Below are 23,956 nucleotides of genomic sequence, written 5' to 3'. Positions count from 1 at the left end.
AAGTGAAGTCGCTCAGTCTGTGCTTAGCCCTTTATTACTCATACTTAGCATGCATCATCTTTAATTCTCACAATAGTCTTATAAGAGATACTTTTTAAGTATAAGAGACTGCAAAAGAGACATAGGCATTTAGAACAGTCTTTGGGACTCTGTGGGAGAGGGTGAAGGTGGAATGATTGGAGAGAATGGAATTGTAGCATGTATATTATCATAAGTGACCAGTCCAGGTTCGACGCATAAATTTTCCTCTGTTCAAAAAAAAATAAATAAATAAAATAAAATTCCCATTTTATTCATAAGGAAACTGAGTAATGCGTCCAAGTTATAGCTAGTAAGTGGTCGAGCTGGAATTTAAGCCCAAGTGAGCCTGAGGCTTGAACGCTCAATTACTGCTTTTCTGTGTCATTTTTACCTGGCATGTTATCCACTAAAGTAATGCATATAGAAAGTGCGTTGAAAAATAAAGGGTACTTTGCTTTTCTGAGTTACACGTTTTTTTAATGTTTGTTTCTTTAGTATAATGTGTAGTCGGGGAAGCAAAGAAAATTGCTAGGGTAGGATAAATGGTATTTCACTTATTCAGTCATTTTTACACATTAAGGAAACAGTTCTCATTTTACAATGCAAACAGTTAAGGTCCAGATTTTTCATAGCACTGAGTTGAGTCTGCGTAGCATAGCACTGAGTCTAGACCTTTGACAGTATTTTAACTGCTTTCAAACATTTTTGTAAAAGCCTTTTATGTATTTTCAGAAATTCCGCTTGCCTCCCCCTTCATCTGATTTCCTAGCTGATATCATCGGGCTGCAAAAGAAACAAATAATTGGGAATCTGCCCAAAGCAATGGAAGGTATGATTATGACTCTGGTTTGATGATCTGCTCATATGGATATGCTTTGTTGTTGTTTAGTCACTAAGTCATGTCCGACTCTTTGCCACTCCATAGACTGTAGCCCACCAGGCTCCTCTGTCCATGGATTTCTCAGGCAGGAATACTGGAGTAGGTTGCCATTTTCTTCTCCCGGGGAATCTTCCCCACCCAGGGATTGAACCCTCCGGTTCCTGCCACATCTCCTGCATTGCAGGCAGATTCATTGCTGCTGAGCCACCAGGGAAGCCCTTGGATATGCTTACAAGTAGGTTTATCAGTCAAGTTTATTTTTGCAAACAACAAAACTCAATTCCAATTAAATTAAGCAGAAAAGCAATTTTGTGCGTGTGTGTTTTTAAGGAAAAAGAAAAGTATATTCCCTGGTTATTACTGACAGTAGATTCTTATGAATTACTGTGAATCATTTTTACACTGTCACTGGGTCTTTGTACACACAAGTGTACAAATGGGAAGGAAGATCTTACCTCTTACTAATGTAGGGATGCTCACTAATACTACTCACAGTGGGGAATAGGCAAGTTTAGATACTGGCCAGCTAAAGTGTAAACATCCACAATAGCAGTGTTTTTCAGAATGGGTTGTGTCCCATTAGCAAGTTATAGCTGACCTTGTCTTTTGAGGGGCAAGGAGGTGAGTGATGGAATAGACCTTAACAGTTCATTGCAGATAGTAAGGTAAGTATTGTTCAATAATGCTTTTTGTATGTGTATTCAGAAATAATTAAATTATTGAATAGTTGCACTGAGGGATCCTGAAAAAGTGGTGAGGAAAAACCAATGATTCCTTTCCATATTCTCCATGACTGTGTTTCCTATTATCTTCTATCTCAAAAGCATCTAACTTCCTTTCTTTGCATTGTTCCCCTTTCCTTCATTCTAATAGATGTCCATATCAGACCTGCAACTTCATTTAATTTGACATCTACTGTGTTTTGACATATTTGAGTGAATCACAGAGTAGTCATTATAAGATTCAGAACTTATGTAAAATCATTGAGTTGTAAAAGAAAGGATGTAATCTGAAAAAGAAATTGATGTGACTGAAGAATATGGATTGTTGAGGATAATTAGGGTTGGAGATGGAATAAGAGGGGATGTAGTAGTGAGAGATGAGGCTTAGAGGTAGGTTTAAACTTTGTTTTGCAGGCTGTAAATGCCATGTTAAGAATTTTGGGTTTATTCTATAAGCATTGAGGAACTAGAGGGTTATAGCTAATTCTCTGTCCTAAGGATTTTGCTTCAGTTTCCCAACCTAAATATCAAAGTCCTTAAGTTATAGTCCATTAGATCATAGCACTTTGATCTTTCTTCACTTCAGTCTTTCTTTGAAATATTCATCTATTCTTCTCCAGTTTACCCACCTTTTCTGTGGATAACTCCCGCATCTTTAGCTTTGATGTCCCAAATTCCAGGCCTACATTATCTCAGCTGCCTGCTGGATGTTGTTACCTGGATACTCCATTGTACCTTCAATCGTAGCATAATTAAAAGCATATTTTTCATCCTTAAATAATAGACTTCCACCTTCAAATCCTCTTTTCTGTTAGTGTTGTTTTTCTCTAAGACACCAGTCTTGAATTTAAGAATTTCTTTTCTTTTGGCTCCCCATACCCAATCTGCATGACTCATTCCCTTTGCTATTAAGAATCTCTATTCAAATGTTACTTTATAAGAGAGACCGTCCCTGATTATAAAATATATGACATTAACCCTTTTCCTGCCCTAACACTCCCTTTCCTCCTTTACCTTATCCTCACCTGATATATTATGTATTTGTTTATTGTCCACATCTTCTCAACTAGAATTTAGGAGACTTTGTTGATTTTGTTCATTGGGGAATCTACTGGGTAGAGCAATGCCAGGCATATAATAAGTACTCAGTAAATATTTTGTTGACTGAACTGAATTGTTCTGTCACTATGCTTCATCAGTGTTTCTTCTGTAATGTTTCATCCTTTTTCTTCATCCCTCCACCATGTTAATCCAGTCTTTTTTTTTGCCAGAATTATTGCAAAGTCGTTTTTCTCTCTACTACATTTTCTCCATATCTTTGAGATTGATCTTTCTTAAAGTAGTGTTTGGTTATGCCACTTCCCTTCTCAGGAGCTTTCTGTTGCTCCGTAAGTCCAAACTCTTGAGCCTGAAATTCATTGTGGTCTACAGTTCACTTTTTCCTCTTCTTTCAACTTGTTTCTTATACTGCTCTTCTACGAAGACCTTTTTTCCTCCCTGACTTGTCTAGTCATTACCTTACCAAGTTTGGTTTGTACATTTCTCTTAATTGGAATGCCCTCTTTTCTTATTTCTGATATTTTGGCTCTTTGGGTTGCCAGGACCAGATATTCATTTAGACCACCTTAAATGAGAGGGTATTATTTGAAGGATGCCTATGGACTAGAAAGACATCAAGAATCTAAGTGCCTCTGGTGAAGACCTTTTCTTTATCCTTTTCATGGCATCTTAGTGTCTTTGTTTTCTTTTCTAACCGATCTGTTCTCTGTATTTCTAGTTCAGTTTTAGAAGCAAGAACATTGATCAGCTTAGCTAATACCCTTGTCCCTTTTGAGCATGGCAAGGAATATCAAGTTACTGGTCAGTTTATAGTTGGCTCCCTCTTTAGCAAGGTCCCTTCCCTGGTGGCTCAGAGGTTAAATCATCTGTCTGCAATGCGGGAGACCTGAGTTCGATCCCTGGGTTAGGAAGATCCCCTGGAGAAGGAAATGGCAACCCACTCCAGTATTCTTGCCTGGTGGGCTACAGTCCACGGGGTTGCAAAGAGTTGGGCCTGACTGAGCGAGCGACTTAACCACTCTTAATCCAATCAGTAACTGTTGCTTCTTAAAGAACAAGTTTGTGTTTTGTCAAGTGGTTAGGGGTACAGTAGATTTATTAGGAGTGGCAGACACTGTAACAGACTAGTTTCAGTTCAGTTTAGTTGCTCAGTCATATCTGACTCTTTGCATCCCCATGGACTGCAGTATGCCAGGCTTCCCTGTCCATCATTAACAGGCTAGTTTAATACAGCAAATATCTGAATTCTGCTCTTTAGGACTAGACTCAGCTAGTCTTTTCCTCTCTTGAACCATTTCTGACTATCTCATCCAGTGTATTCTCCCTTTCCCTTTTATAGCTTTTATTGTTACAACCCATTTGAGAGTTATTTTTGCTTTGTGCTCCTATAAATATATTAGAGTGCAAGCTCCTTTAAAGTTGGGACTGGGCCTTATAAACCTTTTCATCTTCACCATGTTTACCCTATGCATCATTAAAAGACATGTCCTCTGAGGTCTTATAAACACACTTTATAACATATATGTGATTGTCTTTGTTTCAGGGTCTTTACCTTCTGCCAGCTCAAAAGTTAGCATCAACTTGCAGAAAGACCTCATCATTCAAAAGTATGGCTCTAAGAAAGTGGGCTTGACTAGATGCCTTCTCACAAAGGAGGAAATGAAAACATACCACTTTCCACTACAAGGTTGGTATAGATTTTATCCTATGTTGGCAACGATAGAAGAATGTCTGTCAGTTTGTTAAAAATATTACTGTTGAAAGTTCGTTTTTATGGACTGCTTTCCAAGTGACTTATTCCATCCTCTATTAAAGAGGAAATAATTTAAGTGCAATGTTTCCTAAAGTGTAGGATGTATACTGTGACTGATTTTAGGTAGTACATGAACATGACCTTAAATAACATTGAAATATTTTGTGGGAATAAAAAAATATTCCTTTTTTATTTTTCTTTCATTCTTTCTTAGTGTATTGAAGTCAATATGTCTTTAACATTTTAACACTTCTCTAGTACTCCTAATCTTCCTCCCACCCCCACCTCCATTTTCTTTAATAAATATGTCTAGGCTCAGAGCTTTGGTCAGTTATGTAGTAAGACTTTAATAAAAATTCTTTTATTTATTACCTCTTAATCACAGCAGTGATGTTCAGTTCAGTTCAGTTCAGTCACTCAGTTGTGTCTGACTCTTTGCGACCCCATGAATCACAGCACGCCAGGCCTCCCTGTCCATCACCAACTCCCAGAGTTCACTCAAACTCATGTCCATCAAGTTGGTGATGCCATCCAGCCATCTCATTCTCTGTCGTCCCCTTCTCCTCCTGTCCCCAATCCCTCCCAGCATCAGAGTCTTTTCCAGTGAGTCAACTCTTCACATGAGGTGGCCAAAGTATTAGAGTTTCAGCTTTAGCATCAGTCCTTCCAGTGAACACCCAGGACTGATCTTTTAGAATGAATGATGATACCACCCTTATGGCAGAAAGCGAAGAGGAACTCAAAAGCCTCTTGATGAAAATGAAAGAGGAGAGTGAAAAAGTTGGCTTGAAGCTCAACATTCGGAAAACTAAGATCATGGCATCTGGTCCCATCACTTCATGGGAAATAGATGGGGAAACAGTGGAAGCGGTGTCAGACTTTATTTTTTTGGGCTCCAAAATCACTGCAGATACTGATTGCAGCCATGAAATTAAAAGACGCTTACTCCTTGGAAGGAGTTATGACCAACCTAGATAGCAGTGATGTTAAAAATCCTTAAAAAATCCAAATAAAGCCCTATTGAGATATAATTAACCTACCATACAGTTCACCTATTTAAAGTATACAACTTCAGTAGTTTTTAGTATGTTTACAGATTTTGTCAGCTATTGCCACAATCACTTTCATCACCCCAATGGAATCCTGGTGCTATCATTTCCTGCAATGCCCTTTAGCCCAAGGCAACTACTAATTACTCTCTGTTAATAGATTTACCTATTGTGAATATAAATAGAATCACACAATATGTGGTCTTTGTAACTGGGTTTTTTAGCTTAGCATAAAATTTTCATGGTTTATCCATGTTGTAGCATGTATTATTATGTCATTTATTTTCGTTCTAATGATATTCCATGTATGTTTATGCATTTTATTTATCTAGTCATCAGCTGATGACATTTGAGTTGTTTATACTTTGGGGCTGTTGTGAATAATGCTACATCCAGATGAAAGTTTTTGCATGGGTATATGTTTTCATTTTTCTTAAGTATGTACCAATGGGTATATACCTACCAAATCCTATGGTAACTCTATGTTTATCCTTTTAAGGAACTACCAGACTGTCTTTTTTTTTTCCTTTTTTAAAAATTTAAAATAATTTACTTATTTATTTTAATTGGAGGCTAGTTACTTTACAATATTGTGGTGGTTTTTGCCAGACATCAACAAAAATCAGCCATGGGTGAACATGTATCCCCTCATCCTGAACCCCCCTCACACCTCCCTCCCCACCCATCACCCTGGGTTGACCCGGCTTCGAGTGCCCTGCTTCATGCATCAAACTTGCACCGGTCATCTGTTTTACATATGGTAATATACATGTTTTAATGTTATTCTCTCAAATTATCCCACCCTTGCCTTCTCCCACATAGTCCAAATGTCTGTTCTTTACACCTGTGTCTCTTTTGATCTCTTGCAGATAGGGTCGTCATTACAGTCTTGATAAATCCCATATATATTCCATATAAATTCCATATATACAGTGTTAATATACTGTATCGATGTTTCTGTTTCTGACTTACTTCACTCTATATAAATAGGCTCCAGTTTCATCCACCTCATTAGAACTGACTCAAATACATTCTTTTTTTATAGCTGAGTAATATTCCATTGTGTGTATATACCACAGCTTCCTTGTCCATTCTCTGCTGATGGACATCTAGGTTGCTTCCATGTCCTAGCTATTGTAAACAGTGCTGCAGTGAACATTGGGGTACATGTGTTTCTTTCAATTCTGGTTTCTTCAGTGTGTATGCCCAGCAGTGGAGTTGCTGGGTCATATGGTAATTCTGTTTCCAGTTTTTTAAAGGAATCTCCAGGCTGTTCTCCATAGTGGCTGTACTAGTTTGTATTCCCACCAACTGTGTAAAAAGGTTCCCTTTTCTCCACACCCGCTCCAGCATTTATTGTTTGTAGACTTTTTGATGGCAGCCATTCTGACCCACATAAGATGGTACCTCATTGTGGTTTTGATTTGCATTTCTGTAGTAACGAATGATGTTGAACATATTTTCATTTTTGTTAGCCATCTGTATGTCTTCTTTGGAAAAATACTTGTTCAGTTCTTTGGTCCACTTTTTAATTGGGTCATTTGTTTTTCTGGTATTGAGCTGCATGAACTGCTTATATATTTTAAAGGTTAATTCTTTGTCAGTTGTTTCATTTGCTGTTATTTTCTCCCATTCTAAAGGCTGCCTTTTCACCTTGCCTATAGTTTGCTTCATTGTGCAAAAGCATTTAAGTTTAATTAGGTCCCATTTGTTATTATTGTTTTTTATTTCCATTACTCTGGGAAGTGGGTCATAGAGAATCTTGCTGTGATTTATGTCAGAGTGTTCTGCCTATGTTTTCCTCCAAGAGCTTTATAGTTTCTGGTCTTACATGAAGATCTTTAATCAATTTTGAATTTATTTTTGTGTATGGTGTTAGAAAGTGTTCTAGTTTCATTGTTTTAAATGTAGTTGACCAGTTTTCCCAGCACCACTTGTTAAAGAGATTGTGTTTTCTCCACTGTATATTTTGTCTTCTTTGTCAAAGATAAGGTGTCCATAGGTGTGTGGATTTATCTCTGGGCTTTCTGTTTTGTTCCATTGGTCTATCTTTCTGTCTTTGTGCCAGTACCATACTGTCCTGATGACTGTAGCTTTGTAGTATAGTCTGAAGTCAGGCAAGTTGATTCCGCCAGTTCCATTTTTCTTTCTCAAGGTTGCTTTGGCTATTTGAGGTTTTTTTGTGTTTCCATACAAATTGTGAGATTATTTGTTTTGGTTCTGTGAAAAATACCGTTGGTAGCTTGATAGGGATTGCATTTAATCTATAGATTAATTTGGGTAGTAAACTCATTTTCCCTATATCGATTCTTCCAGTCCACGAACATGGCATATTTCTCCATCTATTTGTGTCATCTTTGATTTCTTTCATCATTGTTTTATAGTTTTTTTGTGTATAGGTCTTTTGTTTCTTTAGGTAAATTTATTCCTAAGTATTTTATTCTTTTCATTGCAGTGGTGAATGGGATTGTTTCCTTAATTTCTCTTTTTGTTTCTTCATTGTTAGTGTATAGGAATGCAAGAGATTTCTGTGTGTTAATGTTATATCCTGCAACTTTACTATATCATTGATTAGCTCTAGTAATTTTCTGGTGGTATCTTCAGGGTTTTCTATGTAGAGGATCATGTCATCTGCAAACAGTGAGTTTTACTTCTTTTCCATTCTGGATTCCTTTTATTTCTTTTTCTTCTCTGATTGCTGTGGCTAGGACTTCTGAAACTATGTTGAATAGTAGTGGTGAGAGTGGTGAGCAAGACTTGTCTTGCTCCTGATTTTAGAGAAAATGCTTTCAATTTTTTGCCATTGAGGATAACATTTACTATGGGTTTGTCATATATGGCTTTTATTATGTTGAGGTCTGTTCCTTTTATGCCTCTTTTCTGGAGAGTGTTTATCATAAATGGGTGTTGAATTTTGTCAATGGCTTTCTCTACGTCTGTTGAGATAATCATAGTTTTTATCTTTCATTTTGTTAATAAGGTATATCACATTGATTGATTTGCGAATATTGAAGAATCCTTGCCTCTCTTGGATAAAGCCCACTTGGTCATGATGTGTGATCTTTTTAGTATGTTGTTGGATTCTTTTTGCTAGAATTTTGTTGAGGATTTTTGCATCTATGTTCATCAGTGATATTGAGCTATAGATTTCTTTTTCTGTGGCATCTTTGTCTGTTTTTGGTATTAGGGTGATGGTGGCCTCATAGAATGAGTTTGAGAATTTACCTTCCTCTGCAATTGTCTGGAAGAGTTTGAGTAGGATAGGTTTTAGCACTTCTGTAATTTTTTAATGGAATTCACCTGTGAAGCCATCTGGTCCTGGGCTTTTGTTTTTTGGAAGATTTTTTTTTATTACAGTTTTGATTTCCATGCTTGTGATGGGTCTGTTAAGATTTTTCTTTCTTCCTGGTTCAGTTTTGGAAGGTTAATACTTTTCTCAGAATTTGTCCATCTCTTCCAAGTTGTCCATTTTCTTGGCATATAATTGCTCATGGTAGTCTCTTATGATCTTTTGTATTTTTGTGTTGTCTGTTGTGATTTATTTTCATTTCTAATTTTATTGATTTGATTCTTCTTTTTTTCTTGATGAGTGTGGCTAATGGTTTGTGTATTTACCTTCTCAAAGAACCCACTTTTAGTTTTGTTGATTTTTGCTATAGTCTCCTTCTTTTCTTTTTCATTTATTTCTGCTCTGATTTTTATGATTTCTTTCCTTCTACTAACTTTGGGGTTCTTTTCTTTTTTTCTAGTTGCTTTAGGTGTAAAGTTAGGTTGTTTATTTGATGTTTCTCTTCTTTTTTGAGGTAGGCTTGTATTGCTATGAACCTTCCTCTTAGCACTGCTTTTACTGAATCCCATAGGTTTGGGGTTGTTGTGTTTTCATTTTCATTTGTTTCTATGCATATTTTGATTTCATTTTTGATTTCTTCCATGATCTGTTGGTATGCAAAAGTGTGTTGTTTAGCTTCCATATGTTTATATTTTTAAATAGTTTTTTCTTGTAGTTGACATCTAATCCTACTGCATTGTGACCAGAAAAGATGATTGAAATGATTTCAATTTTTAAAAATTTACCAAGGTTAGATTTATGGCCCAGGATGTGATCTATCCTGGAGAATGTTCCATGTGCACTTGAGAAAAAGAGGAAATTCATTGTTTTGGGGTGAAATGCCTTATAGATATCAATTAGGTCTAACTGGTCTATTGTATCATTTAAAGCTCGTGTTTCCTTGCTAATTTTCTGTTTGGTTTATCTATCCATAGGTGTGAGTGGGGTAGTAACGTTCCCCACTATTATTGTGTCACTGTTAATTTCCCATTTCATACTCATTAGCATTTGCCTTATGTATTGAGGTGCTTCTATGTTTTTTGCATATATATTTATGATTGTTATATCTTCTTGGATTGATCCTTTGATCATTATGTAGTGTCCTTCTTTATCTCTTATCATGGTCTTTATTTCAAGGTCTATTTTATCTGATATGAGTATTGCTACTCCTGCTTTCTTTTGGTCTCCATTTGTATGAAATAACTTTTTCCAGCCCTTCACTTTCAGTCTGTATGTGTCCCTTGGTTTGAGGTGGGTTTCTTGTAGACAGCACATATAAGGGGTCTTGTTTTTGTATCCATTTGGCCAGTCTTTGTCTTTTGGTTGGAGCATTTAACCCATTTACATTTAACATAATTATTGATAAGTATGATCCCATTACCACTTACTTTGTTGTTCTGGGCTCATTTTTATAAGCCTTTTCTGTGTTTCCTGTCTAGAGAAGATTAACATTTGTTGAAGAACTGGTTTGGTAGTGCTGAATTCTCTCAGCTTTTGCCTGTCTTAAAGCTTTTGATTTCTCCTTTATATCTGAATGAGATCCTTGCTGGGTAGAGTAATCTTGTTTGTAGGCTATTCTCTTTCATAACTAAGTATGTCCTGCTATTTGCTTCTGGCCTGAAGAGTTTCTAATGAAGGATCACCTGTTATCCTTATGGGATTCCTCTTGTGTGTTATTTGTTGCTTTTTCCCTTGCTGCTTTTAATATTTGCTCTTTGTGTTTGATCTTTGTTATTTTAATTAATATGTGTCTTGGGGTGTTTCGCCTTGGGTTTATCCTGTTTGGGACTCTCTGGGTTTTTTGGACTTGGGTGGCTATTTCCTTCCCCATTTTGGGAAGTTTTTGACTGTTGTCGCTTCAAGTGTTTTCTTATGCCATTTCTTTTTGTCTTCTTCTGGGACACCTATGATTAGAATGTTGGGGTGTTTAATATTGTCCCAGAGGTCTCTGAGATTGTCTTCATTTTTTTCTTTTTGCCTCTCTGCTTCATTTATTTCCACCAGTCTATCTTCCACCTCACTTATCCTCTCTTCTGCCTCAGTTATTCTGCTGCTTATTCCCTCCAGAGTGCTTTTAATCTCAGTTATTGCATTGTTCATTATTAACTGACTCTTCCTTATTTCTTCTAGGTCTTTGTTAAATATTTCTTGTATCATCTCTATCCTTGTCTCTAGTCTACTTATCTGTAACTCCATTTTGTTTTCAAGGTTTTGGATCATCTTTACTATCATTCTGAATTCTTTTTCAGGTAGACTCCCTATCTCCTCCTCCTCTTTGGTTTATCATGTTCCTTCACCTGCTGAATATTTCTCTCCTTTTCTGTTTTGTTTAGATTACTGTGTTTGGGGTGCCCTTTCTGCAGGTTTGTGGTTCCTGTTAATTGTGAACTCTGCTCCCTGTGGATGGGGTTGGAATAGTGGCTTGTCAAGTTTTCTTGATTTGGGGAACTTGCATCTGTGTTCTGGTGGGTGGAGCTGGATCTCTTCTCTCTGGAGTGCAGTGAAGTGTGCATTAGTGAGTTTTGTGGTGTCTGTGGGTTTGGCATGGCTTTGGGCAGCTCGTCTTTTAATGTTCAGGTTTGTGTTCCTGTTTTGCTGGAGAATTAGCATGGTGTGTCTTGGATTGGAACTTATTGGCTCTTGGTTGGAGCTTGGTTTCAGTGTAGTTGTGGAGACTTTTGAGTGACCTCTTGTCTATTAATGTTCCCTGGAGTCAGGAGTTCTCTGATGTTCTAAAGTTTTGGAGTTAAGCCACCTGCCTCTGGCTTTCAGTCCTTCTCTTACTGTAGCCTCAAGACTTCTCCTTCCATATAGCACAGAAGATAAAACCCTTAGCTTAATGGTGAAACAATTCTCATACCCAGGAACACCAGGGAGATTCACACAGTTATGTAGAGAAGAGAAGATGGAGGAAGGAGATAGAGTTGACCTCGAGGAGAAAAGGGAGAATCAAAAGGTGAGAGAGCAATCAAGCCAGTAATCAAAGCCCTAAGTGAAAATGGATACTGAAGACTAGTTTCTTAAAGGTACACAATTGCTAACAAATATCAAGAAGCAAAGATTAAAGAATAGAGCTTAGACTCTCATAAGTACAATATAAAAAATACAAAACAATCACAAAAATTAAAAAAATTATATATAGAACTAAATAAAGAACTAAAATTTTTTAAAAATTAAGAAGTGATAATAATAAAAATATATCTAGGAATTTCTCTGGAGCTGTCACTTCTAGAGTGGTTCCTCCTTCTTTGTTTATTTTGGCTTCCTCTGTTTGCAAGTCTCTTCAGTGTATAATTTCCGCCCTGACACAGGGGTCAAAGGTGTCCACTTATTTAGGCTCACTTGTTCAGTTGTGTTGTGGGGAGGGAGGGAAACTGCAAACAAATACTGCTGGCATGTGTGGGGAGTGCTCATGGTGGATGGATCACACTGGGTTTGCCACAGCCCAAGGCGGCATGTACTTCCCGGGTCCGTACTTCTCAGGCTCCAGGGTGCTCTTCACGGGCACTGTCCCAAGTGGGCCCTGCATTCTGTGCACTTTACTTCCCAGGTCTAAGCTGCTCAGGTTCTTGGGTTCTCCATGGGGGCACAGACCCAGATGGGCTGTGCGTTTTGTGCCCTTTCAAGGTCCAAGCAGCTAATGCGAGACCTGATGATTGGCAAGTACACTGTCCCAGGTGGGCTGTGTGTCTTATTCACCTCCCAGGTCCTGGCTGCTTGGTTTCCCAGGCGTGCAGTGAGAGCAGAGTCCCAGATATGCCATGTGTCTCCTCTGGGGAGCTGATCTCAGGCTGCAATACTCCTGGCAGATGTCAACCGTCCAGGATCCCAGGGAGACATGGTTTGCAACTGGGAGCCTCCTCAGTTTGTTGGAAGATGTTGTCTCTGGGGCCAAGATTGCAGCAGCCCCTTGCCTTCAAGCTCTGGCTGTCACATGCCTGTCTCTCTGCCTTTGGGGAGGGAGAACCCTATACAGCAGCCAGCTTGACGTCCTTTGGTATTTGCTCAGTTCTTTGTTATGTGAGCACACCAGGGGTCACCATGTGGTGTTAGAGCCTTTTGAGGGAAAGGTCTGTTTTTTTTGTCTCTGTGGAGCCCATGGTTTGGGTTGCTGTCTCACATTAGCTCCCTCAGATTGTTCTCAGGGCATTCAGGCCTCTACACCATGAGCCTCTATGCCACTTCTCCATCTCCACTTGTAGTTGCAGTTAGGCACATATTCTGTGGGTTTTGTTTTTTTTTCTCCTGGTTGTGTTGCCCTCTGAGATTCCAAAACTCCCCACAGACATGCCTGTGAGAGGGTTTCCTACTGCCTGGAAACTTCTACTCCTTCATGACTCCCTCCCCAGGATGGGTCTCCATCCCTAAAACTTCTGTTTCTGTCTTATATTTTGTCCTACCTCCTTTCAAAGAGATTGAACTGCCTTTGTGGGTGCCTGGTGTCCTTTGCCAGTGTTTGGAAGTTGTTTTGTGGAAGTTGCTCAACATCCAAATGATCTTTTGATGAATTTGTGGGGGAGAAAGTGGTCTCCCCATCCTATTTCTCCTCTATCTTTGGACCGCCTCCCCCCAAACTGTTTTACAAGGCAGCTGCAGCATTTTACATTCCCTCCAGCAATGTGTAAGGTTTCCAATTTCTGCACATCCTTACCAACACTTGTTATGCTCTTTTTGATTATACCCATCCTAGTGTGAATTAGTATCTCATTGTGATTTTGGTTCATATTTCTCTGATGGCTGATGATATTGAGCATCTCATTATATGCTTATTGGCCATTTGTATATCTTTTCAGATCTTTTGGCCATTTTTTAATTGTGCTGTCTTTTTTAATTAAATTACTGGAGATCTTTTTGTATTCTGGATACATAAATTTCCTTTTAAAGTAAAAAAGCTATTTGTAAGATGGAGTTCAGTTCAGTTCAGTTCAGTCGCTCAGTCGTGTCCGACTCTCCGCGACCCCATGAATCACAGCATGCCAGGCCTCCCTGTCCATCACCAACTCCCGGAGTACACTCAAACTCATGTCCACAGAGTCGGTGATGCCATCCAGCCATCTCATTCTCCGTCGTCCCCTTCTCCTCCCGCCCCCAATCCCTCCCAGCATCAGAGTCTTTTCCAGTGAGTCAACTCGTCACATGAGGTGGCCAAAGTATTGCAGTTTCAGCTTTAGCATCAGTCCCTCCAGTGAACACCCAGGATTGATCTCCTTTAGAATGGACTGGTTGGATCTCCTTGCAGTATAAGGGACTCTCAAGAGTCTTCTCCAACACCACAGTTCAAAAGCATCAATTCTTCGGCGATCAGCTTTCTTCACAGTCCAACTCTCACATCCATACATGACCACGGGAAAAACCATTGCCTTGACTAGACAGACCTTGGTTGACAAAGTAATGTCTCTGCTTTTTAATATACTATCAAGGTTGGTCATAACTTTCCTTCCAAGGAGCAAGCGTCTTTTAATTTCATGGCTGCAATCAGCATCTGCAGTGATTTTGGAGCCCAAAAAAATAAAGTCTGACACTGTTTCCACTGTTTTTCCATCTATTTCCCATGAAGTGATGGGACCAGATGCCATGATCTTTGTTTTCTGAATGTTGAGCTTCAAGCCAACCTTTTCACTCTCCTCTTTCACTTTCATCAAGAGGCTTTTGAGTTCCTCTTCACTTTCTGCCATAAGGGTAGTGTCATCTGCATATCTGAGATTATTGATATTTCTCCCAGCAATCTTGATTCCAGCTTGTGCTTCTTCCAGCCCAGCGTTCCTCATGACGTACTCTGCATATAAGTTAAATAAGCAAGGTGACAATATACAACCTTGACGTATATCATAGGATTGCCATGAAGATTGAGTTAATGTACAGAAAAAGCTTAGCATGGGGCACATAGTGCTTTAAAAAAGCTACTTTATGTTATTATTGATACTAATACTACAGATAAGGAGGTCAGCAAGTACAGTGTCTCCAAGATTTGAGAATATTCCTTTGGGGTTAGACTATTTTGAGTCTTTTAATTGTAATCAGTTGGAAATTTCAAGGTACTGTGACATAGAAACTGGTCAAAGCTTTTCATACTACCCTTAGTTTCTTGTCAGATAAAGTCTAAGTGTTACCTTTACTGTTTCAGCCTCTATCTGAAGGTAGGAGTCTTCAGTGACTCAGACACTTTTGGACTTCTGAGATGAATGTGCCTGATTTACTGACTTAGGAAGGGGTATCCTAAGCCTATATCTGAGCCTCTGTAGGGAATTTTCAGGGAGTCTAGAAAATGCGGCACATTTCTAAAAAATCTCAGAGAAATTTTAAGGGTAAGGTTGAATACTAGAGTGTATATGGTGAATGTTAGTTAAACTTTTGACCTTCAGTGAAATCCTTTTAGATCTCTGCTATGGTGGAATTTCATTCCTACTTTTTCTTGTTTTGTTTAGGAAAGAAAAATACCACATATAGTCATTTGCATACTTTATTCATCCTCTGTTAGTGCCTACATAGAAGAGGTCCCATGACTTTGGATTTAGGTACTATTTGTTATTGCTATTAAGGAGGAAAAAATTGTTACTTGGTAACTGCAAGGAAGTCTAGGCCCTAGTATCCCCAATAACAGTAGCCTACATTATTCTCCCCAAATATAAACATGAGTAGATGGATAAAAAATTAAGGACAGAAACTATTTCACTTGATCTTCATATTTCAGGTGTCTAACATAGAGAATGGAGAAGGAAATGGTAACCCACTCCAGTGTTCTTGCCTGGAGAATCCCAGGGATGGGGGAGCCTGGTGGGCTCACAGAGTCGGACACGACTGAAGTGACTTAGCAGCAGCAGCAGCAACATAGAGAAGATGCCACACAAATGTGGAATCTCAGTTTTCCCTGAATAAATTTAAAAGTGATATTTACCATTTATAGTTCTAAAGGTAAATGTTTTATTCCTTTTCCTCCTAGGTTTTCCTGACTGTGAAAACTTTGTACCTACCAAATGTAATGGTTCTGTAACAGACAACAGTCCTCTCTTTGGCCTTGACTGTGAAATGGTAAGTGCTACTTTTGAATTTCAACTGGAGTGTTGCACACTAGGGTCTAGTTGTCTTGATTGTGTTCACTTCTAGCATTCAGTTTAAATAACTGAAAGTGCCATTTCATCACATTTTAGGAAAATTGAATCTTTAGGATGAGGAATAAATATCACATAAGTTTTCTGACTAGTTCAATCTAATTTTTGATTATTACTTGAAGTTGATTGCTTCTGGGTTTTTTTTTATTAATTTATTTTTTGCTGCACTGAGACTCTGTTGCTGTGTGCAGGCTTTCTCTAGTTGCAGCAAGCAGGGACTACTCTGTAGTTGCGGTGCAAGGGCTTTTTGCGGTGGCTTATCTTGTTGCAGAACATAGACTTTAGGGCACGAGAGCTTCAGCAATTGGAGTTCTTGGGCTTAGTTACTCCATAGTAGCATGTGGAATCTTCCCAGACCAGGGACCAAACCCATGTCCCCTGCATTGGTAGGCGAATTCTTAATCACTCGACTACCAGTTGAAGTCTGCTTCTCTTTTGCACAGGTTTTTTGTCATTGTTGCCTTGAAGACTTGCCTCAATTACCATTGGTTTGACTTGGTTTTACACATTTAAGATTAGAAGAAGGAGTTCCCTGCTTAAGCTTCCTTTTGTGTTTTACTTTGTCTAAACCTCTTTTCAAATACCCTCTCACCTAGTGCTCAAGTAATAATTTCTCAACTCTTAACAGTGTATAAGACCTAAGGATTTGGAGTCATATCAGGGTGTGTATCCTGGCCTTGCCTGTCTCCTTGGACAAACTAATTCCCTAGTTCTCCCTCTGTGAAGTGAGGATAATGTTAGAGGCTATTTCATGGGGTTATTATGAGACGGTATATAAAATACATAGTATTGCATTAGATAATAGTGCATGCTAATAAAAATTACTTTGTAGTGATACTTAGCATGTTACTGGGTTGTAGTACACAGTAAGTGGTACAATTATAATTGATGTTATTGTTTCTGTCCCTCTTAAGCACATCCTTCCCAGAGAAATTGTACTGTGTTGGTTACCTTTAACTATAATAATGTTCAGCAACCTGCCTAGCTTTAATTTCATTCATATTGGATCTTCTAGTCAGCAAACAGCTGTACTGTTGTCTCAGGGACCCCAGTAGATTAGAATAGATGACAGCTGATATAGTCTTAAATAATGAGAGAAAGCAAGAGCTTCCACAGTTTAGCAGCCTAACTACACCCTAATCTTTCAGTGCCTTACATCCAAGGGAAGAGAACTAACACGTATCTCACTGGTTGCTGAAGGAGGCGGCTGTGTTATGGATGAACTTGTTAAACCTGACAACAAGATTTTGGACTACCTCACCAGGTATTTTTAACCCTGCCTCCAGCTCTCGATAGATGTCAGACTAGAGTAGAATGAGACTTACCAGGAATAGCCTGTAGCTTCTGTTTAGTTAGGTATTATCTACTTACTATCAAAGAAAAGGATGGGGTACCACAACTGTAAATTTTAATACTGAAATTATACAGTGTTGGTATATAATGTTCCTATCCTTCTTGCTCTCTAATTTTCCGATGCCTTTAAGTCACCAGGATATTATCTTCCTTGTCATAGAATCTGACAGTTGTAGCAACTGCCAAATATCTTTGCTCTCTGATAAGACCCCATCTGAAAAAAATCTATAAATCATCTTTTGGTTGTCAAATGATCTTACACCTTAATCTCCCTTGGCCCCAGAAACCAAAACAAAACTAAGTTTTTCCACAGCAGAAATTTGAAGTTAAATTTTTTTTTTATCATTCCAAACTCCAATACTTTGGCCACCTCATGTGACAAGTTGACTCACTGGAAAAGAGTCTGATGCTAGGAGGGATTGGGGGTAGGAGGAGACGGGGACGACAGAGAATGAGATGGCTGGATGGCATCACCGACTCGATGGACATGAGTTTGAGTGAACTCCGGGAGTTGGTGATGGACAGGGAGGCCTGGCGTGCTGTGGTTCATGGGGTCGCAAAGAGTCGGACACGACTGAGCGACTGAACTGAACTGAACTGAAACATTAGCATGCAGTTTCAGAATGTACACAGTACTGTGATTAGGCAAAAAAAAGCCAGGAAATATTACTGTTGTTGCCCATTGTAGTTACATCTATCAGTTCATGCTTACTTAGGCACAAAGAGGCCATAATAATGATAAAGACTGTCCTATTAGTAGACAAGACAATTACACGATATTGTTAGGGAACAGTCATATGTAACAAAGCTGTATGTATAAGCGTGTTTGTCATCGTATTGCAAAAATTGGGAATATGAATGTAGGGGGTTGGTTAAAATGAAAATAGGGGGTTTGTTAAAATGTTATATCTACTTAATGGAGTACTCTAACCATTTAAAAGGATGTGCTGAAATATATTTATTGATATGAAAACTTGTTCAGGACATATAGAAAATGTTATGTTTATATTATATAGTAATATGCACTATGATTGCCATGTGGCTTGTGGGATCTTAGTTCCCCAATCAGGGATCAAATCTGGCCCATCGCAGTGAGGGCAGGGAATCTTAACCTCTGAACCACCAGGGAAGTCCCATGATAACATTTCAAAAATTTTATTTTTTTTTTATTTTTTAATTTAAATTTATTTATTTTTAATTGGAGGACAGTTGCTTTACAATATTGTGTTGGTTTCTGCCATACATCAACATGAGTCAGCCATAGGCACACATATGTACCCTTCCTCGTGAATCTCTCTCATACCTCCTATCCCATCCCATCCTACTAGGTAGTCACACAGCAGGATTTACACTCCCTGTATTATACAGCAGATTCCCATCAGATGTTTATTTTACACATGGTAATATATGTTTCCATGCTACTCTCTATTCAACCCACCCTCTCTTTTTTGCCATGTCCACAAGTCTGTTCTTTATGTCTGTCTCCATTGCTGCCCTGCAAATAGGTTCATCAGTGCCATATTTCTAGATTCTCTATATATGAATTAATATATGATGTTTGTTTATCTCTTTCTGACTTGCTTCACTCTGTATAATAGACTCTTTTTTCATCCACCTCATTAGAACTGACTCAAATGCATTCATTTTTATGGCTGAAAAATATTCCATTCTATATATGTACCACAACTTCTTTATCCATTCATCTGTCCATGGACATCTTAAGTTGCTTCCATGTCCTATCATAAATAGTACTGCAATGAACATTTGGGGTACATGTCTTTTTCAGTTATGGTTTTCTTAGGGTATATACCTAGCAGTGGGATTGTTGAGTAGTTTTATCCCTAGTTTTTTAAGGAATCTCCATACTGTCTCCCATAGTGGCTGTATCAATTTATATTCCTACCAACAGTACAAAAGTGTTCCTTTTCTCTATACTCTCTCCAGGATTTATTGTTTGTAGATTTTTGGATGGTGGCCATTCTGACAGGTGCATTTCTCAAGTAATGAGCCATGTTGAGCACTTTTTCATGTGCTTATTAGCTATTGCATTTTTTAAAAATGAAACATACATGAATATATATGTATCAAAAAATATGAAAGGGTATTTATTAAAGTGTAAAAAGTGATCTCTGGGTAGTGGGATTATAGGCAGTTTTTAATTTCTTCTTTGTTTATTTTCAACCTTATTAAACTGAGCATTTATTAATGTTTTATCAATTTTTTAAAATATTCTTTTCAAAGTGGTTTTCCAGGGAGAAAAACTTAGTAATAACCTGGCTTGTCCATTTCTCTGTTTTTTATTGTTGAAAGTTTCTCAGGAATCACAAAAAAGATTCTTAACCCAGTGACAACCAAACTCAAAGATGTACAGAGACAGTTGAAGATTCTTCTTCCTCCTGATGCTGTGTTAGTGGGCCACTCCTTAGATTTAGATCTCAGAGCACTGAAAGTGAGTATCTGATTTAGGCCTTAGTTTTTCTAGCATATGTACCTGTTTTATCTGTGTTAGATCTAAAGCCTTCTGTTCCCCAATCCACTTATTTTTTCCTTTAGCATAGGATGCTACTCATTCTATTCTCTTTCCTCCTCAGATGATACATCCATATGTTATTGATACATCATTGCTTTATGTCAGAGAGCAGGGCAGAAGATTTAAGCTCAAATTCTTAGCCAAAGCTATTTTGGGGTAAGTTTGCTTGAGTATTATAATATTATCCTGATAGAGTGCGTATACGTTAGCATATTGTGTCTTATTTAAAGCATATTGCAAAAGTTCAGCCTCTCTGCTCTTCCTCTCTCTTAGTTTGTAAACATTATTAGGAATTCTGAGAGCCTAACTTCAGAGAGAAGTATGACTCATAAATGAAAAAACTTTGGGATTACAAAAAGGAGTTGCATTCGTAGTTGAAGGTTGGTGGATAGAACTGGACAGAAGAGGCAGAAAAGTTACCCAAAACTTTGAAACATAACATTCCTATATTGATAGTATACTAGTACGTATGAATACATGTATAATGATGTTCATTATAGTGTGGTTTAAAATAGCCCCCAAATCTTCAGATATTCTACAAAACTAGTTAAATAAATTATGGTTATCTCTGTAACTGATGCTTTGTTATTGAATGTGATGATTATGTGCTAATAGTTCAGTTCAGTTGCTCAGTGTGTCCAACACTTTGTGACCCCATGGACTGCAGCACACCAGGCCTCCCTGTCCATCATCACCAGTTACCGGAGTTTACTCAAACTCTATGTCCATTGAGTGGGTGAAGGCACCCAACCATCTCATCCTCTGTCATCCCCTTCTCCTCCTGCCTTCAATCTTTCCCAGCATCAGAGTCTTTTCAAATGAGTCAGTTCTTCGCATCAGGTGACCAAAGTATTGGAGTTTCAGCTTCAGCATTACTCCTTCCAGTGAATATACAGGACTGATCTCCTTTAGGATGGACTGGTTGGAACTCCGTGCTGTCCAAGGGACTCTTAAGAGTCTTCTCCCGCACCACAATTCAAAAGCATCAATTCTTCGGCGATCAGCTTTCTTCACAGTCCAACTCTCACATCCGTACATGACCACTGGAAAAACCGTAACTGACTAGATGGACCTTAGTTGGCAAAGTAATGTCTCTGCTTGTTAATACACTGTCTAGGTTGGTCATAACTTTCCTTCCAAGAGGCAAGTGTCTTTTAATTTCATGGCTGCAGTCACCATCTGCAGTGATTTTGACTGTGACTTTTGATGGAAGTAAAGTCTGATGCTATCAAGAGCAATATCTCATAGAAACCTTGAATGTTAGGTCCATGAATCAAGGCAAATTGGAAGTGGTCAAACAGGAGATGGCAAGAGTGAACGTCGACATTCTAGGAATCAGCGAACTAAAATGGACTGGAATGGTAACTCAGATGACCATTATATCTACTACTGTGGGCAAGAATCCATGAGAAAAAATGGAATAGCCATCATAGTCAACAAAAGAGTCTGAAATGCGGTGCTTGGATGCAGTCTCAAAAATGACAGAATGATCTCAGTTCATTTCTGAAAGGCAAACCATTCAGTATCACAGTAATCCCAAGTCTAGCCCCGACCAGTAATGCTGAAGAAGCTGAAGTTGAATGGTTCTATGAAGACCTATAAGACCTTCTAGAACTAACACCCAAAAAAGATGTCCTTTTCATTAGAGGGGACTGGATCGCAAAAGTAGGAGGTCAAATACCTGGAGTAAAGGCAAATTTAGCCTTGGAATACAGAATGAAGCAGGGCAAAGGCTGATAGAATTTTGCCAAGAGAACGCACTGGTCATAGCAAACACCCTCTTCCAACAACTCAAGAGAAGACTCGATCCATCGACATCACCAGTTGGTCAATACCGAAAGCAGATTGATTATATTCTTTGCAGCCAAAGATGGAGAAGCTCTATACAGTCAGCAAAAACAAGACCAGAAGCGGACTGTGACTCAGATCATGAACTCCGTATTGCCAAATTTAGACTTGAAGAAAGTAGGGAAAATCACTATGACCTAAATCAAATCCCGTACAGTTATAGAGTGGAAGTGACAAATAGATTCAAGGGATTAGATCTGATAGAGTGCCTGAAGAACTATGGATGGAGGTTCGTGACACTGTAGAGGAGGCAGTGATCAAAAGCATCCCCAAGAAAAAGAAATGGAAAAAGGCAGAGTGGTTGTCTGAGGAGGCCTTACAAATAGCTATGAAAAGAAGATAAGCAAAAGGCAAAGGAGAAAAGGAAAGATATACCCATCTGAATGCAGAGTTCCAAAGAATAGCACGGAGAGATAAGAAAGCCTTCCTCAGTGATTAATGCAAAGAAATAGAGGAAAACAATAGAATGGGAAAGACTAGAGATCTCTTTAAGAAAATTAGAGATACCAAGGGAACATTTCATGCAAAGATGGTCTCAATAAAGGACAGAAATGGTATGGACCTAACAGAAGTAGAAGATATTAAGAAGAGGTGGCAAGAATACACAGAACTGTACAAAAAAGATCTTCACGACACAGATAATCATGATGGTGTGATCACTCACCTAGAGCCAGACATCCTGGAATTTGAAGTCAAGTGGGCCTTAGGAAGCATCATTAGGAACAAAGCTAGTGGAGGTGATGGAATCCCAGTTGAGCTATTTCAAATCCTAAAAGATAATGCTCTGAAAGTGCTGCAGTCAATATGTCAACAAATTTGGAAAACTCAGCAGTGGCCTGGAAACAGTACTGGAAAACGTCAGTTTTCATTCCAATCCCAAAGAAAGGCAATGCAAAAGAATGGTTAATCTACCGCCCAATTGCACTCATCTCACACGCTAGCAGAGTAATGCTCAAAATTCTCCAAGCCAGACTTTAACAGTACATGAACCATGAACTTCCAGATGTTCAAGCTGGATTTAGAAAAGTCAGCGGAACCAGAGATCAAATTGCCAATATCCGCTGGATCATCAAAAAAGCAAATGAATTCCAGAAAAACATCTATTTCTGCTTTATTGACTATGCCAAAGCCTTTGACTATGTGGATCACAATAAACTGTGGAAAGTTCTTCACAAGATTGGAATCCCAGACCACCTGACCTGCCTCCTGAGAAATATGTATGCAGGTCAAGAAGCAACAGTTAGAACTGGACATGGAATGACAGACTGGTTCCAAATTGGGAAAGGAATACATCAAGGCTGTATATTGTCACCCTGCTTATTTAAGTTATATGCAGAGTCCATCATAAGAAATGTGGGGCTGGATGAAGCACAAGCTGGAATCAAGATTGCCAGGAGAAATATCAATAATTTCAGACATGCAGATGATACCACACTTATAGCAGAAAGTGAAGAAGAACTAAAGAGCCTCTTGATGAAAGAGGAGAGTGAAAAAGTAGGCTTAAAGCTCAACATTCAGAAAACTAAGATCTTGGCATCTTGTCCTATCACTTCATGGCAAATAGATGGGGAAACAGTGACAGATTTTATGTTTTTCCTCTCTAAAATCACTGCAGATGGTGTCTCCAGCCATGAAATGTGCAATAAAGGGATGTCTAAGATGTTACTGAGAAAAAATCTGGGGATTATTCTCTAATTTATATATTAATCTCCATAAAATGAAGGTTTAGAAGAAGATTCAAAGATTTTGAGATATTGGTATGATGTATATTAGATTTAGATATATCTAGAGAAGGCAATGGCACCCCACTCCAGTACTCTTGCCTGGAAAATCCCAAGGACGGAGAAGCCTGGTAGGCTGCAGTCCATGGGGTTGCGAAGAGTCAGACATAACTGAGCGCCTTCACTTTCACTTTTCACTTTCATGCATTGGAGAAGGAAATGGCAACCCACTCCAGTGTTCTTGCCTGGAGAATCCCAGGGACGGGGGAGCCTGGTGGGCTTCCGTCTATGGGGTCACACAGAGTCAGACATGACTGAAGCGACTTAGCAGCAGCAGCAGCGTAGACCGAAGTATATGTATTTTAAAAAGTTTTTTAAAATAATGAGACTTCTCTGGCGTTTCAGTGATTCCAATGGAGGGGGCACAGGCACCATCCTTGGTCAGGGAACTAAGACCCATATGCCACACAGTGCAGTCAAAAAATTTAAAAAAATAAGAACTTTTAAGTATATAATAGACATGCATACATGCACGCAAAGTAGCTTCAGTTGTGTCCAACTCTTTGTGACCCTGTGGACCATT

At 38.6% G+C, this 23,956-nt stretch overlaps 1 protein-coding gene across 3 annotated transcripts in view; it reads left to right on the top strand.

Annotated features, from left to right (window-relative positions):
- The window catches only part of REXO5 (RNA exonuclease 5), a 56,360-nt gene that overhangs the window by 9,141 nt on the left and 23,263 nt on the right, over window positions 1-23,956 (top strand). For all 3 annotated transcript variants that reach the window (XM_055409613.2, XM_055409610.2, XM_088832935.1), the window contains 6 exons: window positions 754-850; window positions 4,226-4,369; window positions 15,753-15,841; window positions 17,070-17,185; window positions 19,585-19,723; window positions 19,866-19,960. In XM_055409613.2, coding sequence (XP_055265588.1) covers window positions 754-850; window positions 4,226-4,369; window positions 15,753-15,841; window positions 17,070-17,185; window positions 19,585-19,723; window positions 19,866-19,960 — 680 coding nt within the window. The remainder of the gene's footprint in view (window positions 1-753; window positions 851-4,225; window positions 4,370-15,752; window positions 15,842-17,069; window positions 17,186-19,584; window positions 19,724-19,865; window positions 19,961-23,956) is intronic.

The sequence above is a fragment of the Moschus berezovskii genome, chromosome 27, assembly GCF_049115385.1.
Source record: "Moschus berezovskii isolate FMDL1 chromosome 27, NW_MosBer_1.0, whole genome shotgun sequence".
NCBI classification, from domain to species: domain Eukaryota; kingdom Metazoa; phylum Chordata; class Mammalia; order Artiodactyla; family Moschidae; genus Moschus; species Moschus berezovskii.
This window is presented reverse-complemented; position numbering and strand designations above follow the sequence as displayed.